The 17,847-nt window shown below is 40.1% G+C and overlaps 1 protein-coding gene across 1 annotated transcript in view; it reads right to left on the reverse strand.

Moving 5' to 3' along the window:
- Nucleotides 1-661: 661 nt before the first annotated feature.
- LOC111598954 (neural cell adhesion molecule 1) overlaps nucleotides 662-17,847 on the reverse strand; it is a 35,259-nt gene continuing 18,073 nt past the window's right edge. Inside the window, 10 exon segments of the mRNA XM_030223925.1 lie at nucleotides 662-1,409; nucleotides 6,084-6,349; nucleotides 6,902-7,010; nucleotides 7,117-7,304; nucleotides 8,453-8,634; nucleotides 11,561-11,702; nucleotides 12,652-12,733; nucleotides 12,832-12,943; nucleotides 14,822-14,924; nucleotides 17,669-17,828. Coding sequence (XP_030079785.1) covers nucleotides 759-1,409; nucleotides 6,084-6,349; nucleotides 6,902-7,010; nucleotides 7,117-7,304; nucleotides 8,453-8,634; nucleotides 11,561-11,702; nucleotides 12,652-12,733; nucleotides 12,832-12,943; nucleotides 14,822-14,924; nucleotides 17,669-17,828 — 1,995 coding nt within the window. The 3' untranslated portion in view covers nucleotides 662-758.

Consider the following 17,847-nt stretch of genomic DNA (forward strand, 5'->3'; position numbering starts at 1 on the left):
ATCTCCGATCTCTGCGGATTTCCTTTCTTCTCTGGGAACATTTTTGCTACAAATAAAATTTTCTACTAAGTTTCAGAGTCTTGTTGAAGTTGCCTTAATTTTATTTATTATTCTTACTGATTTCTTCTTAGAGTTTTTTTTAATCTACTTTTCCTTTTTCTGTTAATGTAAATGTTGAGAATTTTCAGTTTTTAAAAAGGATATTCCGATCTAAAGAGATATAGCCAACATATTCGAATAGTAGAAGAACTGAATATGAACATCTTCTATAGCTATGCAGCTATAATTTTGCTTTAAACTGAATTGCAAATTTTACTGAATGATATCCATTTGTCGATATGTAATCGATAACTTATCGATTTATTGACTGAGTCGCATTTCTGGTTTCAACTATACATTTATATAGTATATATATACTGATATGATTCAATAACTGATTTGTGGATATGCGTTTATCGGTATTTCGCTTCTGATATTGGGAAAGGATATGCCCTGAAATCTATGCGGAAGATATGCCAGATGGTCATAAGGAATAGAACTTAGCTATGCACAGCACCTTAACGAGAACAGAACTATGACATATTTATATATACATACAACTACTTACACACATATATATCTTTATATATATATATATATATAATTAACACGATTAGCTGACTATCTAGTCTAGGTCTAGATCTAGGTGTGTACGTCTGCTTCTCTTAACCGTAGCGCTATAGTCGAAGGTCTAGAGTCTAGACTTTATAATTCGCCACTTAGACGCAGCTTTCGGGCACACGTTGCGTCATGAGGCAATCCTTTATCGCATTTATATTGATGTTGTCATCCAAATCCTGGGACGAGTTGCATGAGGTGGTTGTTGTCGAGGTGACGCCCACGCCCATAACGCTGCCCACACTGCCCAGCAGCAAGCTGGAACCGGACCCAGGCTGATGCTGCTGCTGCTGATGATGATGCTGCTGTTGGTGGTGGTGCTGCTGCTGTTGATGTTGATGGCGATTCAAGGTGGCCGTGTGACCCTGCGTATGCTGCAGCCTGCCACTAGCATAGGCATTCAGTATATAGCCACCGCCGCTGCCCAGGCCGGGCGGCAGAGTGCCGACGCCGCTGCTGTGCGCCGGCTGTAAATGCGCTGCCAGCGTCGAGGTCGAGGAGAGCGATGTGGGCGATCCAATGATGGTGCCACCCATGCCAAGTGTCAACGGCTTCCCGCCACCCATACCCATGCCCATGCCCAGGCTGCCCATCATGCTGCTGCTGGGCGAGATGACGGTGCTGCTGCAGCCACCGCCAACCGCTGCAACGGCGGCCAGCAGCTGCGCGCGCTGTGCATTGATCTGGTTGTAGGTGACCGGCGGATTCGCCGGATCACTGGACAGCGCCGTAGTCGTCGTCATGGCCGCTGCCTGCAAGCAGATGTGCATAGAAAAGTTAGAAACATGCATAAGAATCACTCAGCTGGAAGCTTTGCACTGGGCAATAAATATTGTATGCCAGCCAGCTACAGTCGCTGCTATTTTGGCAGCGGCATTCAGCAATTTGCCAGTGTAACTAGGCTAAAACACTAACTTGTTTAGACGAAATTTCTATACAATTTAAAGTGTCAGTATAAAAAGCTAGAAGCAACTAAAGGATATGTCTATAGAGTTTATGTTAATTTACATGCAAATTTTTAAAGTCAAAAATAGAATTCTCAACTTGTTATAGCCTAGCTGACGACGAATCAGTAGTTGATATTTAGTTAAGACCTATTTGGACTTGGGCTTATAAAAGTTTAAAAGATACTTATTAATATTTAGTTGTCTAAAATTGATAGCAGAGAGACTGGCAAACAGCCAGCAACATGAAGCTCAACACAAAAATCAAAATAGTCTAATCAAAATCGTTATTTAAATTTTATAATGCTCCAAACCAATTTGCTAACTATAATAAAAACACTATATTCAATTATGTTATTTGTTTTGCGATAAATCAATGCTAAGTACATCTTATCGTATTTGGGCTGTGTTGTGTGTAGATTCATTTATATTCATATGCTTAATGAACTTTAATCCTATTATGATTTCAAGCGTATTCACATTTTTATCCAAATTGTGAACAGCCAGTCGAAAATATTGTGAATGCACGAAAAGCGAACGCTTGATTATAGAAAAAAGCATTTCTTTTTATATTTGGCAGTTGAATTGGAAATTCTAATTGAAAATCTCTCGATGCGATTACCGAATTGCCGAATTGCTGAATTGCATTGCCCACAGTTGTTGCTGCGCAGTTTGCCATTGCCACGTTGCTCCTGTTTGCGTTATGTTTGCCAATATTTAAAATTATTTAATTAACGAATTGAGTTATGCCCAATATGCGCACGCGTCACGCCCCCGCGCCGCCTGCTGGTAATTTAAATGTAATTGACATCAGTGCAGCGAAATTCCATTTACTGCCCCAAGTGCCCAGCAGCCCAGGCTGGCGTTTATCTCCTCAAAATGTTCTTTATGCAGTGTAAAAAAAGCAATGGGCGAAGGTATGAATGAATATATGTTCGTAGAGCTGTTTATTTGACAATTCAATAGAATTTTAATCAATGACGGCTGTCTCTTTTACAGGGTAGTCGTAGTTGAGCACATACTTTAAACACTTTAACGTGTTCAACATTAATTATCTAAGTACCGGGTATGTTCTAGTCTATAGCTTCCCTCTAAAACATTTCTGCGCACCTGTAATACTCAGGTTATTCAGTCGCAGGGTATGTTCTAGTCGACTATCTACTTTTTAAGCAATTACAGTTGTATCTTGAAACACTGAAGTTAGTTGAGTGCAGGGTATCTAGTAGTAGAGCACACATTACTAAGCCCTTTCTCCTTAAACATTTGCACTGGCACGACCTTCATTTCTTTATTTACAGGATATATCTTAGCCGAGTACACACCACTAAAACACTTCCATCTATTTAACATTAATTTTGGTTTGACATTGGGCATAGACTTAGTGTGTTCTGTTTCAGTTTTCAGGTCAGATTAGTGAACTATTTGCATATATGCTATAATATTTATATATATATATAGTATATATGACAGATATGGATATTCATTGGTTGTTCTCTGCTGGCCATATGGTCAGGAGCAGGGAGCATTCTAATCGCACTCGGAACAGCTTATGTTAATGCCGGGTATCTCGACCAGTCGAAACCGAAATCCATAAATGAACTCTAATTGCAAATTTAATGAAATGAAAACAAATGGTTGAGCGAGCGCAGATGCACAGCTCCGCCCATTTTGCATATATAATGAAAGCCAACAACAAAAAAGCCAGAATGGGAATATTTTAAAGAAATAATAAATAGTGCAAACACATTCGCTGTCCCAAATTTATGCATTTATTAAAATTATAATTGTATATAAATGTTTTAATTGTTTTTACTTAAAATAAAAGTGGAATATTTGATATGAATCGGAAATGTGAAAACTGTGTGAATTGCGTTTTAGAAATGTTCAACATATGAAAAACAAATTAATTTATTGTGGTAGGAAAATTTTATAAATATTTTAATTTACAATTTTGATAGACCTAGCTTATATAACTTGACCTGTTTAACTGTGATAACTATGAGAGCTCATTATATCACAAATCTTATCAGAAAATTCTGTTAAGATAAACTCTTTTTTAAAATAAGAAAATGCTCTTGAAATATTTTAAACATAAATTAAATAAATTTCACTCAAATTTGTTAGTACTCAAAGGCTTCAGATTACCATATTTTAGTTCAGCTAACTTATAAATTTAATACAAGTTTTAATGCTGTGGTCAGGCTTGCTTATAATTCCATTGAATATGTGAAAATATACTAAAAAAAAACAAACTCTCTTCGAAGTTCGGCAGCATCATTTGAATAGCTAATATTAAGGTTTTTTTTAGGTACTAGAAGCTTTAAGGATTTTGTTTATACAAAACGTAGAACTTTTTGGTGTCGCTAGCTCTTACAACGTGTGTAAATGCTCAACGAACTAAAGCTAACATCAATAGAATGAGATGAGAGATAAAATGAGTCTTTTAAGTCTTCAGCTCTGAAAGACTTCAATAGACGTATAGACAAATGCTTCTGATCAGAAATACTTCAACATTATAGAGCCAGCCACGCCTCATTCTACACGCTATAAACATTTTATCAGCATTATTAAGAAGCATCATTCAGAGAGCTGACAGCTCTCTTCACTGTCCCTCTCTCTCTCTCTCTCTTTCGCTGCTTGCACCTCCCACCCTCCTCGTAATGCCACACTCTGCATATTCAAGATTTCTCAGGAACTTTTCTATTGTATTTTCCTTTTCTATAAAACTTATAGCGCACACATGTTGCACATTCAATCACATTCAACTGATTTACGGCCACAAAGTCCCGTCCCGTCCCGTCCCGCTCCGCTACAGCCCGCCGTCTGTGGAGCAATATAAAAATACTGAGAATATTGATTGATTATGGTTAGCTCGACATGATGTATTGTGTTTGTTAACGGGCGAAATAAGGAGAGTAGCTCGCAATTACCTTGTCGCTAGCTCGGGGCTGGTTGCCTGTTGCCTGTTGTTTGGTTGCAATACCAGCAGTGCTTGCCGCATTATCCCAGGACTTAGTGAATGGCTTTTATTTATAACTCCCGAATAGAGGGGCGGCAATCCGTGCGCCCGCTCTGACAGTTTAAAAGCTTTTTTTAATAAACACCCTTTGGCATGCTTTGGGGTTTCAGTCTGAGGTTTTTGGCTTGGGGTTTTTAGTTTTTTTTTCTTTCATTTTTTGAATTGGAATTTGATGCCCGTGCTGCGGTTGTCCACACTTTTGTTTAGCAATTTGGCAATTTGAGTATTTGATTGGTTTTTTTGGCGTAAGGAAAAAACCCAAAAGCAAACCAAAAGCCGCATAAAAGAAAGTGGAGCACACAAAATTGACAGCGTGGCTAATAATAACCAACAAAATAAACCTGGCACGAGGCAGTAATTCGAAACGTTCCAAGCCAGGCCAATAAACATAGATAGCCAAAAGCCGAGTCAATCAAATGCCAATGCAAATGCAGAGGCAATCACTGAGCTGCTGGCTTCAAACGCATTTTTCCCACTTTCCAAGCGATTCCTGTTCCGCTCGGGCTGCCGTTTCTTTAATTATATTCCATATTTCCGATACGACTTTCTTTTCCCTTTTGAAGCTGCATAGAGGCAATGCTTTGACTTAAAAGTTGACTAATTCTGACAGCCAATGACAGAAAGTCACTAATATAGAAAACTTTTAACTTCTAAGTTGCATTGATTCAAGGCAAACTAATTGCCTGAAGTGAAATCTGAAATACTCGCAGTGCATGTTGCATGTGTAGACGTTAAGCGTCTATAAATTTTAATTCATATATACAGAGAAATGTGAATAGAATCTTTTTACGATTATAAATTTCAATTATTACACATACAAAAAATTTGTATATTAATTAACAATTGCAGCCGCAACAGTACAAATAGAGACAGACATAAGATATGCATATTGCGCATACGCAACGTAGCTCAACTATATTTAATTGCATAAATGTCTCTCAAAAATAATTATAAATGGATTATTAATGCCAAGGCATATAGAGATAGATATAGAGCTCATTTGAAGGCCAGTTCATATTTGATTATTTGATTCACTAATTAAACTAATTATATAAAATATTCACTGTTCTAAAAGTTCCTAATCAAATCAAATGACTGTCAAAATTTTTGATTGCGCTTGTGTAAAGATTAGATTTGGGTATATAATTCACTTATTAAACAAGCTCTTCATTATATCATACATATGTCATATATTCAAGTCCTTAATACCCTTATATATATAATACACTTTAAGTCTAATTCAGGCAATTAATAATACAATTTGTTGACAGACAATTTCAGTTGAAATTCAGACAATTTTTAGTTGAATGATGCATAAAAAGTGCTGAGTTAAGTTTCAGATTTTATTTGAAGACAAATCAAACTATGTATATGTGTATATATATACATATATATATAATCTATATATATAATCTATATATATCTATATTGCTCATTTGGTATACAATTCATTTGCTACTTACATTGCCATTGGGTGACCATTTGGAAATGCTGCCAACGAGTCCAACGGCCGATGGCGTCCCAGCTGCTGCTGCTGCTGCTGCCGATGCTGTTGCAGATGCTGTAGCTGATGCTGTTACCGCAGCAAACTGATGCGCATCGCGGTCGACTGCAGTCGCAGCTGCCGCCACCGCTGTCGATGTGCTGCTGCCGGTGGCTGTGCCAGTGGCTGTGGTGCTGCCAACATTGGAGGCATTGCTGCCGCTGCTCCCAGCGCTGCTGCCGCCAACTGTGCGATTGAAATTTATTGATGTTGTTGCCACGTTTTCGGGCGTCCGAGTGCGAGTGCGAGTCGGAGTCCGAGTACGGTTACCATGTGAGGATGCGGTTGCGTTTTAGATTGGCGTATGCCATCGTTAAAAATATTTACGATTAAAAGAAAATTGCATCCGTTGATTGGATTGGATTGGTTTTTGGTTCCATTTCGGATTGGTTTGCCGTGGTAGCGGTCGTCGTTGTTGTCGTTGTTATTGGTCGTATTGTTGCGTTGATGAGATTGATAACGATTACGCGTTGTCCGCAAAGCAGAAATCAGGCAGCAGCCAGACAGACACATGCCAAGTAAATGTTGGAAAAGTAGCCATAAAAATTTGATTAAAGTTTAACACACAAACTGCTATAAAATATCAAAGCGAGCCCGCACAGAGCAAGCCGAACGCCAAGTCGAATGCATAGTTAACAATACTCTAACTAGCGTAAGTTAGTTGAGCTTTTGACTTAGTAATGAGTTTGGGCAGCTGCTTGAGTGAGCTGAGATAGCAACATGTTGTAAGTAGCTTACCGTATTGTGAGGGTATTACATCTGGATCACGTTCGTCCTCGACCAAATCCTCAGATGATTTCGTTTTTATGTCCGTGTGCTGCCAGCGCGGCTTCTCCAGGTTGTTGCTCTGCAAAATGTCATCAAACATTATTAATTGCATGCGAGTGGAAAATCAGAAAATAACTAAAGTGCAATGTGGAAAGTGGGAAATTGTGTGTTTCCTTTGCACTCACCTTAAAGACATCGCCCGATTGGGCGACAACGCCTGCCGCCGTCGCCTTGTTGCCGTGCTGGCGATTGCGTCGCAGATTGTGCACGAATGTAACCACAAAGATTCGTATCGCGATGGCTACCCCAATAATTATGATGGTTAGAACGCTGCCAACAATCACCGGTGACAGCGTGAGCGTCACGTCGTCGTCTGTTATCGTTATTATTGTTGTCATCAGTTGTTGTCGTAATTGCAGGTTGACAATCGCCCGTCATAAATCATCGTCAATTTTAGATAGATTGCCATCGGTCATCGCAGATATAACACATATGCATAAGCATATATAAATATATATATATGTGTGTGTGTGTGTGCCATAGAGACGTTTCCATTCAAGTTAATGTTTGGCAGTTTTATTTTTAGGCGATTGGTGTTGGCATATGAAAATGCAAAGAATTTAATAAAGTGAACATGAGTTAAATTTGTAATATAAGACAGCGCACAGTGGGGCGAGTTCTATTAAAATGTAAGCAAAATATAATTATGCATATTAAAAGATTGACTTCCAAAATTGTGAGGTGTTAACTAGCTGACACTACTTAAGTCAGAAAAACTCTTGTTAATACAGAGTTCTCATGCCTTCATGGATCTTACAACGAATAGAAATAGAAAAGGTTTTGAGTTCAGTCATTCCACATGTCTCAGAATGCAAAAAAGGTTTTTTATTGCTTTAGTTTAAGGTTTGTAGTCGGCAACTCAAAGACAAACAATCAATTAAACTATAAATTGAAAACCTTTAAATGAGTAATAATAATAATAAATGAATTATAATAAATGTAATATTTTAAGCTGCCATTAAATGAGTAAATTAAATGAATATTATGCAGTCGAATGAGCACAGCTGCTATTCAGCTCTGGAATGTTTTCATATATATTTTCATGTACTTTTCATATATTATAAGCATCATAGATATAATCATGCAATCACTGTGCGCTGCTACTGCAGCTGGCACATCAGAAAGTCATTTTACACATAATTTTAAGCCAGCAAATTTGTGGCCCATGCGCCGCCGAGCAGAGGCAGAAGTCGGGCATGTTGATTATGTAAGTACTGCAGATGACTCTGGTACCTGTCAAGTGTCGCCGCCATATGTGGAGTAGCAAGTGGGCGAGTAGGCAACACTGGCCTGGGATTAAAACATAAAATCACTGAAAAGCAGCTGACTCGAGCGAGCTACGCTCTGAGAGGCTGCTTTCCTGTGTCAAATGCAAGTAGCAGCCCTACAATTCCCATCCATCAATCAAGCCTAGCCGCTTGAGTGTATTTGTGTGTGCGTGTTCTGTTGCGTGCCACTCACCTGTCTTGTAAGCTGTTGAGCCAATTATGAAATCGGGCAACAGATAGGCTGCACTGCGTCCCTTCTGATTGTAAGAGTAAATGCGCAGCCTCAACGAGTTGTTCTCCTGCATCATCATCGAGGTGAGCGTGTCCAGATTCTCCAGCGAGAAGAGCGCCTCCTCCGCGTTGCTCAGATTGAATCTGATCAAAGACATCGAAAGCCATCCCAAAAATATTATTATTATTATGTATTATTAAATCAGCACGGCAAATCAACAGCTCTAAGCCCTTAATCATGTGCAATCAAATGTCAGCTTGGCACAGAAACCCTCTTACAAATATCTATATATATATATATAGAGAGAGATTTTTTTTGGCAGCTTACGCCTTTCACATTGCAGCCTTGGACTATGCGGCCCAAATCAAGCGAAGCCCCCAACCCAATACCCCAGACACACACAACTGAAGCCCAAATCCAACCAAAGCATTGCTCCAATCATGACCTCAATTTAAATTTGATGCCTTTTGCCTTGTTGCGGCTTTCACTTGTCTTCTGTCTCTTGCCTCGCTTTTTCCTCTTTTTTATTTTTTTGCCAAACTCTGAAATATTAGGGTTCAATGTCTATATACATTTTGCATCATCTTTTCATCCCCACGAATGCTCTCGGTTTGAGGCATTAGAGATTCATGAAGCAATATGTAATGTGCCTGGATAACCTTTAGGAATGAATATATAGAATGTGAGAGAAGACTAGAAATCTGAATCTGAATCTGAATTTATAATTATTGCTAAAAAGGTTCAGCTTTTTTATTACGAGCCCCAACCACTATTAATTCGAACAGCATGTTTTTTTTGCAGTGCGCAATGTTTAACACACTATATTATCAATACAACTAAAGATAACACATACCAATGCATTTCGTCTCAAAGAGAATTTTATTCTCTTCACGACGAAAAAAAAAGTTTTGCTCTATTTCCAACAACAACAAAAATATGAGTAATTTATTCAAACGGTTTGCTCGTAGTTTCCATAGAATAAATCAAAGTAAGGAAAATCAAAGAGGATGACCTCTATCTATCTCTATCTCTATCTCTATCTCTATCTCTATCTCTATCTCTATCTCTATCTCTATCTCTATCTCTATCTCTATCTCTATCTCTATCTCTATCTCTATCTCTATCTCTATCTCTATCTCTATCTCTATCTCTATCTCTATCTCTATCTCTATCTCTATCTCTATCTCTATCTCTATCTCTATCTCTATCTCTATCTCTATCTCTATCTCTATCTCTATCTCTATCTCTATCTCTATCTCTATCTCTATCTCTATCTCTATCTCTATCTCTATCTCTATCTCTATCTCTATCTCTATCTCTATCTCTATCTCTATCTCTATCTCTATCTCTATCTCTATCTCTATCTCTATCTCTATCTCTATCTCTATCTCTATCTCTATCTCTATCTCTATCTCTATCTCTATCTCTATCTCTATCTCTATCTCTATCTCTATCTCTATCTCTATCTCTATCTCTATCTCTATCTCTATCTCTATCTCTATCTCTATCTCTATCTCTATCTCTATCTCTATCTCTATCTCTATCTCTATCTCTATCTCTATCTCTATCTCTATCTCTATCTCTATCCCGAGCGCGAGCGCGAGCGCTAGCGCGAGCTCGAGCGCGAGCGCGAGCGCGAGCGCGAGCGCGAGCGCGAGCGGAAGCGCGAGCGCGAGCGCTACGCGAGTCGCGGCGCGAGCTCGAGCGCGAGCTCGAGCGCGGAGCGGAGCTGCGAGCGGAGCGCGAGCTCCGAGGCGTAGCGCGACTCAAGTCGCGATCTGCGAGCGCTAGCGCTTATCGCGAGCTCGAGCTCGAGCGACGAGCTCTATCGTATCTCTATCTCTATGCGCTATCTCTATCTCTATCGCGATCTCTATCTCATTCTCTAGTGTCGCGAGCGCGATCTCTATCTCTATCTCTGATGCTCTATCTGCTATCTCTATCTCTATCTCTACTCTAGCTCTATCTCTTCATAGAGTATTTAAAGTTCGTTATAGGCCAGCTCATTCGGCTTCTTTCTTTTTCCCCACATGCATTTGCTTCAACAAACATTTTTACATTGATGACGACGTTTGTTGCGTTTTAGCGCAGTCTTTTTGAATGAGGGTCCTTTGATATTTTTCCGGAGCTGCTGCCCAAAGAACACAGCTCCCTTCAGGCCATTTTACCATTGTTTTAATAAGCAATATTTATTAAATGTTTGCGGTTTTGCCTCGATTCGATTCGAGAAAATTTATACATTGCCTGCCGCATAATGTTGTGTGTGTGCATGTGTGTGCGTGCGTGTGTGCATATGAATACGATTCGATTTTTGGGTCTGGACTCTGTAATAAAATGCGCATCTTTTTAAACACGCATTTGACATGCATATAAATTGTTGATTTGCGCTGGCAAAACGTTTGGAATGGAAACAACTTAGCCCGAAGGCCTTCTCTTTTATGCCTAATTACCCACCCGCCCGCTGCTAAGAGCAGCAGGTGTGGGTGCGAATACATTTATGCCTGGCCTTTCGCCCCGCTGATATTGAATAATATTGCTTTAAGGAAGCTGTCATATGCAGAAGGAGGCGGTTTCTATTGTGCGCGGGAGCAAATGTGGGTGTGGTACATCATTTATTTATATTTACTCTATAAATAATGTTCTGTATACATATCTTTACATATGAGTTGCTATAGATACTTGTTGAACTGTTAGATACAAAAGTATCTCAATGATAAGTTACTTTACTATACCATACAATATTCCTACCTATATTATTTTGGATAGACTTAAATCCGCATATATTATAAAGCTAAAACTTCTGGTTTGTGTTGCTGCTCTGCTCAACTCTTTCTTGTACGTTATTAATACACTTGCGACCCAGTTTGATTAACCTCAGGTAATATTTAATCGCATATTTGACTTTTTTGACATATGCTGAAAAGCTGAGCCTTGGGGCGGGAGTTAAGCTAAGTTGCCAAACGTAATCCGCTTATAAGCAATCCACAGGGGAAAACGTGCTTTCTCTGTGTGCGGCCGTCCGTTTGTTGTAGTTGTCGGTTTATACGTGTAGCTGATTAATATGCTTACCTGGTAATGCCGGTGCGTGTTGAAAACATTTCGAGCACAAATATCTGTGGCAGGCCGCCATCGTAGCCGGGTATGCATTGTATGTCAACACTGAGTTCGGTGCGATTAAAGATGCTGCAATTGCTGACGCCATTTGGCAGAGCTGCACCCAGATGGTCCAGATTGGGATTTATGGGGTCCAATGTTTACAGGTTGTGCAGCAAATTAACATGAACGAGAAAACGAGAAAGAAGAGCCATGAACAGTTGTTCTGTTGTTACAGAGAGTCCCATGAGTGTTTGCTTGTGGCCTTAACTTGTTGGGGTCAAAAGTGAAAGACTCACCAAATAGCCAAAAGTACAGAAAACAGTTGCTACGCTTAAACAAGGCGCATGAATTTAAATTTGCAACACAGAAATGGCCAATCTGCGGATAAATACCTGCTGAATTTCAAGCATTATAGCTTACCCTCTCACTCTAATACTTGCTGTACTATTTACTCTATAGTAACGCGCAATAACTCAGGATCACAACAAAGAGCAATAATGACGCCTCAGACTACTTCTTTTAGCAATGTTCTCTTTTCTGCAATACCCTGCAATACAGCTTTCCCACTCACACTTTCACTACCGTTTCTCCTTGCTCTGCAGTATAAGCGAATGAATCGGGATCACACCAAAGCGCAATAATGACTACTGTGACCAATAGACTTATCTCCCTCACTCTGCACAGCAATGGCTGCCCTGTTAAGTGACTCTTTCTGTTCGTGTTACTAAACAATAACCACTCTCCTCTCGCTGCTTCGCAAGCATACGAAAGGGAATCACAACAAAGAGCGATAATGGCTGAGCTATTTTCGATACTCTTTACGTCAATGGCCGCTCTTTCGATATGCACTTTCTATTAGTGATGTAATCCATACAGTGCATCTGACTTCCTCGCACTCTGTACTTTTGTGTAGCTCAGTCATGAATCGGGATTAAAAGCGAGTGCTCTTTGTAGCATCTGCAGACATTTGAGTTATCTAGCGAATGCTTATGCAGATGATTAAGCGTAGCAGCCTTTCCAGTGAATACTCGTTAACATATGTAGTTGAGCTACTGTCAACTTACCTGCTAAAACTACTTGAAAGAGACAGGGCTGTTGCTGTGTTCCCACTTCGTTAGCCGCCCAGCAGGACAGTGTACCATAATCCTGCAAATATTTAAAGTAGAAAAATACTCATATTTATGTACAGAAGCGACTTATTGTATATGTATGCTTCTTAATTGGTCAAGGTAGACGGCATTTACCTGATCCGTAACTGGAGTGTACTTTAAAATGCTGCGGCTTCCATTCACGCTGAATCGTTCACTGCCCACGTCCAGAGTTTCGCCTGAGTTGTTAAATTTCCAGCGAAATGTCCTGCATATGTTTGTTGTTTTTTATTTTTATCATTGTTGTCGTTGTTGTTGTTTGTGTTTCGTTGACATTTTGACAGTTGCGTTGTCAGTGGGAAGTGCATGCAAAAGGCAGAAACATCAGTTCAGAAGAAAGAGCGTATGGCGTATGAAAGAGAGAGAGAGAGAGAGAGAGAGACGCAGAAAAGTGAGGTATGTTTGAAAAGTCTTACATTTTTAAAATAGCTCGTTAAAATATTAAAGGTTAAACATACATACGCACATACTATCACAGTCATACAGTGGAGCACCGCAGATGAACAGTTAACTCTCCCTCGCACACGGAAAGGCTCTTAAAAGGTTAATTATCTCTGGCATATTCGATTGGACGCTTTCGTTTTTCTCACTGCCTTCATAAATTATTAATAACTATATGTAAATATATATATGTATAAAACATGTATATACATACATATTAAATTAATGAAATCAATCAATAAAGTATCTGTTGCAGCATAAAAATCACAAAAAATTTACAAAAAGCGAAGATATTGGATTAACAGCGCTGTTAAATGCCAGCGCTTGACCCCACTGTGAACAGCTAGGTATTTAACAGTCGGAAGAGAGAACAGCAGCGCTAACAGCAATATGTTATTATACGACTTTGAGCGCATAATTAGAAGAACTGTCCAAGTTCCTTTCGTTAAGTTGTATATGCATACAATAGCGACAACAGAAGCAAAATTACGCTATGTTAGCATCACTGTTAAAATAAGTGCTCCGTTAGACTAGACGTACAATTTCTATTTTTAAAGATTTCTGCTTAAGTTCTTATGCTATGCGATGATTTGCACTTTCAACCAAATGATACTTTAATTTAAAAATTACGTAAATAGAAAAAGAAATACCGGAAAAAAGAGGATCAACAAAATAGCTGGCATCGCTGTCAAGCAGTTAAATGCTGATAAATTAACTTGTAGCCGCCCACCTTGGGCTAGCCCAGCAGCGCATGGCCCCTTAGCCAGCCTCAAAAGTCTGCAGCAGTTTTTTTAATGCTCAAGCTGAGCAACGGCCCCCGGGCGAGGCGTCCCGCCCAGCCTAGAGCTCCCTCTCGCAGCTGTACCACAACAATTACAGCGGGCAGCTGCGCTGCCAGCGGCAACAACGCGCATATTTTGCGCCACCTAATGATTAATTATTTTAGCATAAAGCGTCAACTCAAGACGCAGCCACAGACAACAGCAAAAACAGCAACACAAGCAAGCCCTAACACAGAAAAAAAGGAAAACAGAACGAAAAATTGAAATTAAATACAAGACAAGGCAGCTGGACAGACGCAGAGAAAGCGACAGAGGGAGAGAGAGACAGAGAGAGAAGCATAAAGTCGCCCGACAGGCCACAGCGGTGCGTTGTGATGCGAAAGCGGCGGCTGGCTCATTAAAAAAACATTAAAGTGGGGCAAATGTGGCAATGCGAATTAACAGAGTCCAGCAGTGAACACCACCAGTGCTCCACCCACCCCTCCACTCTGGCGCCCTCAGCGGCGGCAGCTGCATATTTAAAATAAATTAAAGTGCCTCACAAACACAAAGGCGTGGCAAGCGAGGACAAAGCTTTGAAGTGTCGGCAAATCAAAATATTGTTGAATTTCGCACATTTCCTCACATATAAACAGCATTTTCCGTTACGCACACCCACGCAAGCACACACGCACACACACACACACAATTACAGCCATTTGTCAATTTAGCAAACTTCCATTCAACAGGAAACCGGAAGCAATTGCCTACAACAAAAAGAAGGCGAGCAAAGGAAAACCTTTGCGAGCGAAGGGTTGCAGGGCAACGAATTTTCCTTTCTGTTTTTCTTTTCTTGTTTATTTTTTTTTTTTGTTAATACATACCGTGGCGGCGGATCCGCTTGAATCTCGCATATAACCTCAACAGTCTCATCCTTGGAGGCACCAATTAGTATAACGCGATCCGTGTGCTTGCAAACAGGTGTATCTGAAAGGTGAAACAAAGTGATGTACGTAAGCATAAGTATGTATAGTATTAACTAAGTATATACCCTATGTATAGCTAGATAATGGAATAGCAAATGAATACGAAATTATCTTTTGTGTCATCAACAGGGCAAGAGAGTCTGATCAAATCAGGAAATTCAACTCTTCAAACTACAAAAATGAAATGAAATTAAAGCTTCACTAAACATTATTTATAATATCATTTTATGTATATATTATAATTTATTTGTTTATTATTTATATTAAATATTTATTCACCAATATCTCAGTCTTATTTAGTACTTTGATTGAAATTCACACAAAATCAATAAAACCAAAAATAATTCATATACTAATCAAGACAAGACATCTATGGCCACATTTATAGCAGTCACAAAGCTCGCAAATGTTGTTAGTAAAAAAGTAGGAAAAAAACACAGGAAAAACGCAGAGAAAAATGAGGCAACTCATTTTCTTTTGCTTGCCAAGTTGCTGGGGCGTTGATCACGTTGAGGCAAACGCACAAAAGTGATTTAGACAGCTGGGCGGCTCAGTCATCAGTTAGAGTACGAGAGGGCGGTGGGGGGGGTGCGGCCGTGGCGGCAGTCAGTCAGTGTCAAAGGCAACGCTGGGTGGCAACGCGTTGGCGTCCTTGTTTACTTGAAATTAATTGATGTGGCAACATGATTTAGTACTCGCAGGTAAATAAGGCGTTCATAAATGTTAAAGGATTATTAGCTGACAGCACACGTGGCGTATGCGTAATTTCACGTTGTTGTTGTCAACAGAACGCCCCCACGCGCACCTTTCATCCGCTTCGTTAAAGGCCAAAAGCCCAAGCCCAAACCCCAAACCCCCAGCAGACAAAACCAAACGCATTAGCAGTCAGCCAAGTTGAATTTTTGATGAATTGTTTGTCTTAAAAATTTACAAAAGGGCGTAATTAATTAGCCAAAAAATAACAGCCCCGCTTCCTTCTCTAGCTGTAATTGTTGTTGTTGCTTATTTAAATTGCGAGTTCACGAGGGCTGTTTGATCAGTCGACAGCTAATTAGGCAGCACTCGAGACAGCACTTGAATAAGCACTTGTTGCTTATACAAACGACTAAAGTTCAATGACTTCAAACGTAATGTAGGAAATGACATTGAGAGAGAGCGAGTGGGAGAGAGTGAGGCATAATGAGAGCAAGTTATATGTATGCAGAGCGAGTGAGGGGGATAGATAGCAGAAGGCACAGATAGAAAGCTATATACAGCGAGAGCGACAAAGAGAGGGATATGAAGAAGGCGAAAGATATACGAATAGATATAGAGAGAGGGAGACAGAGAGAGGAACAGATTTTGCCTTTGGTATTTGACGTATATACTAAAAGCGTGAGAAGGCAAAGTGAATTTGGAATTCCTCATAGATTATATTACTGATAAAATTCATAAGAAAATTAAAAGCACAAATTTCTATAAATAAACTACAGTTTTGTATTAAGAATAAACGTATTAAAGCTGAAGATTAACTTATTCTCGGCCAAAAAATAGCTAAAAAAAATCCTATTTTTATAGTAACCCAACTATCATTACAGTTTGTAAACATATGCGCACATATACATATACAACATATTTATGAAACGCTTCTTTAAGCATTAGCTGCTCTAGAAAAGAAATATAAGCTTGTCGCTTGAGCAAAAACCAAAATGTCAGCAGACGTCAACAGCAGCAGCAGCAGGGCTGCTTCGTCGAGGCATTTAATTTATGGCTCGAAGCAATGCGTCTGTCTAGTTGCAAGTGGCAAGGAGGAGAAGCAGAAGTGGCATTTGAATTGCTGTTGCAACATGTGTATGGCTCAGAGGCAAACAAAAAAGTGAAATATAAAAGGACGGGCAGCAGACTATGCGCAGCTAAATCCGGCTCCGAAACTCATTACGAGCGCGATCAGCAGCCGAGCGAAGGCGCTTGTCAAATTGCTTGAATTAAAGCGCAGCTGCAGCAGCCAGAGTAACGCTGGCAACATTTCGCGGCCTGTTAAATTGAAGCATAATTCCGCGGCAGCTGCAACAGTAGCAGCAGCAGCAGCAGCAGCAATGAAATATGATGCAACGCATGTGGCAAGCATATGAAAAGCGACTGGATTTTCCAGATAAGCGAAGCAAGGGTTTGATGATGAGGGTCTGCGAGACGGTTTACTGCTGCTGCTGCTGCTGCTGCTGCTGCTGCTGCTTCTGCTTCTGCTGTTGGCAAAATGTTGTATTTATGCAAAAAACGGAATGAAAAATATTTTCACAGCCTTGACTTGCAACTGCGCCACATCGAGACGACGACGACGACGACAGCGACAACAACTCAACTCGAGTTCAGCTCAAGAGCTCCAGTTGTAAAATGAAAACGGTCGAGCGCAACAAAAAAGGGGGAAAAGGCAATACATCAAAAAAAGTAAAGGTTGAGAGAGCTGCGGAGCAGTCGCTGCAGCTTGACAACGTCGCTGTCTGACTTCATGATAAGAAACATGGCTCAAAGGGTCAGCCAGACACACGGACAGATGAGGCATTCCAACAGACTGCACGCAAGAGCAACTCAGGCAATGGGAAAACGAAAGAAATGCCTAGGTTTACAGGGTATTGCTTGATCTGTGACTCTTTCAATATATGAATGCAGGAAAACAAAAAAGTAATAACAACGCTCTGCGATTCTATGGTATATGGCTGATCTATGCTGCCTGTTGCAGCTTCTCTTAATATACATATTTATACTCACATTTAACGCGCAGCGGCAACTGATTGCTGACCGTTTCGCCTTCGTCGTTGATGGCGCTGCACGCATAATTTCCCGCATAATGTTTCGTTATCTTCTGCAGCACAAGGCTCTGATTGGAGCGTATGACGCGAGCCGACGTATTGTGTTCCAAGTGAATGCCCTGTTGGAGGCAGCAGAGA

This window comes from Drosophila hydei, unplaced genomic scaffold (genome assembly GCF_003285905.1).
Source record: "Drosophila hydei strain 15085-1641.00,03,60 unplaced genomic scaffold, DhydRS2 tig00000320-arrow-arrow-pilon, whole genome shotgun sequence".
Lineage (NCBI taxonomy): Eukaryota > Metazoa > Arthropoda > Insecta > Diptera > Drosophilidae > Drosophila > Drosophila hydei.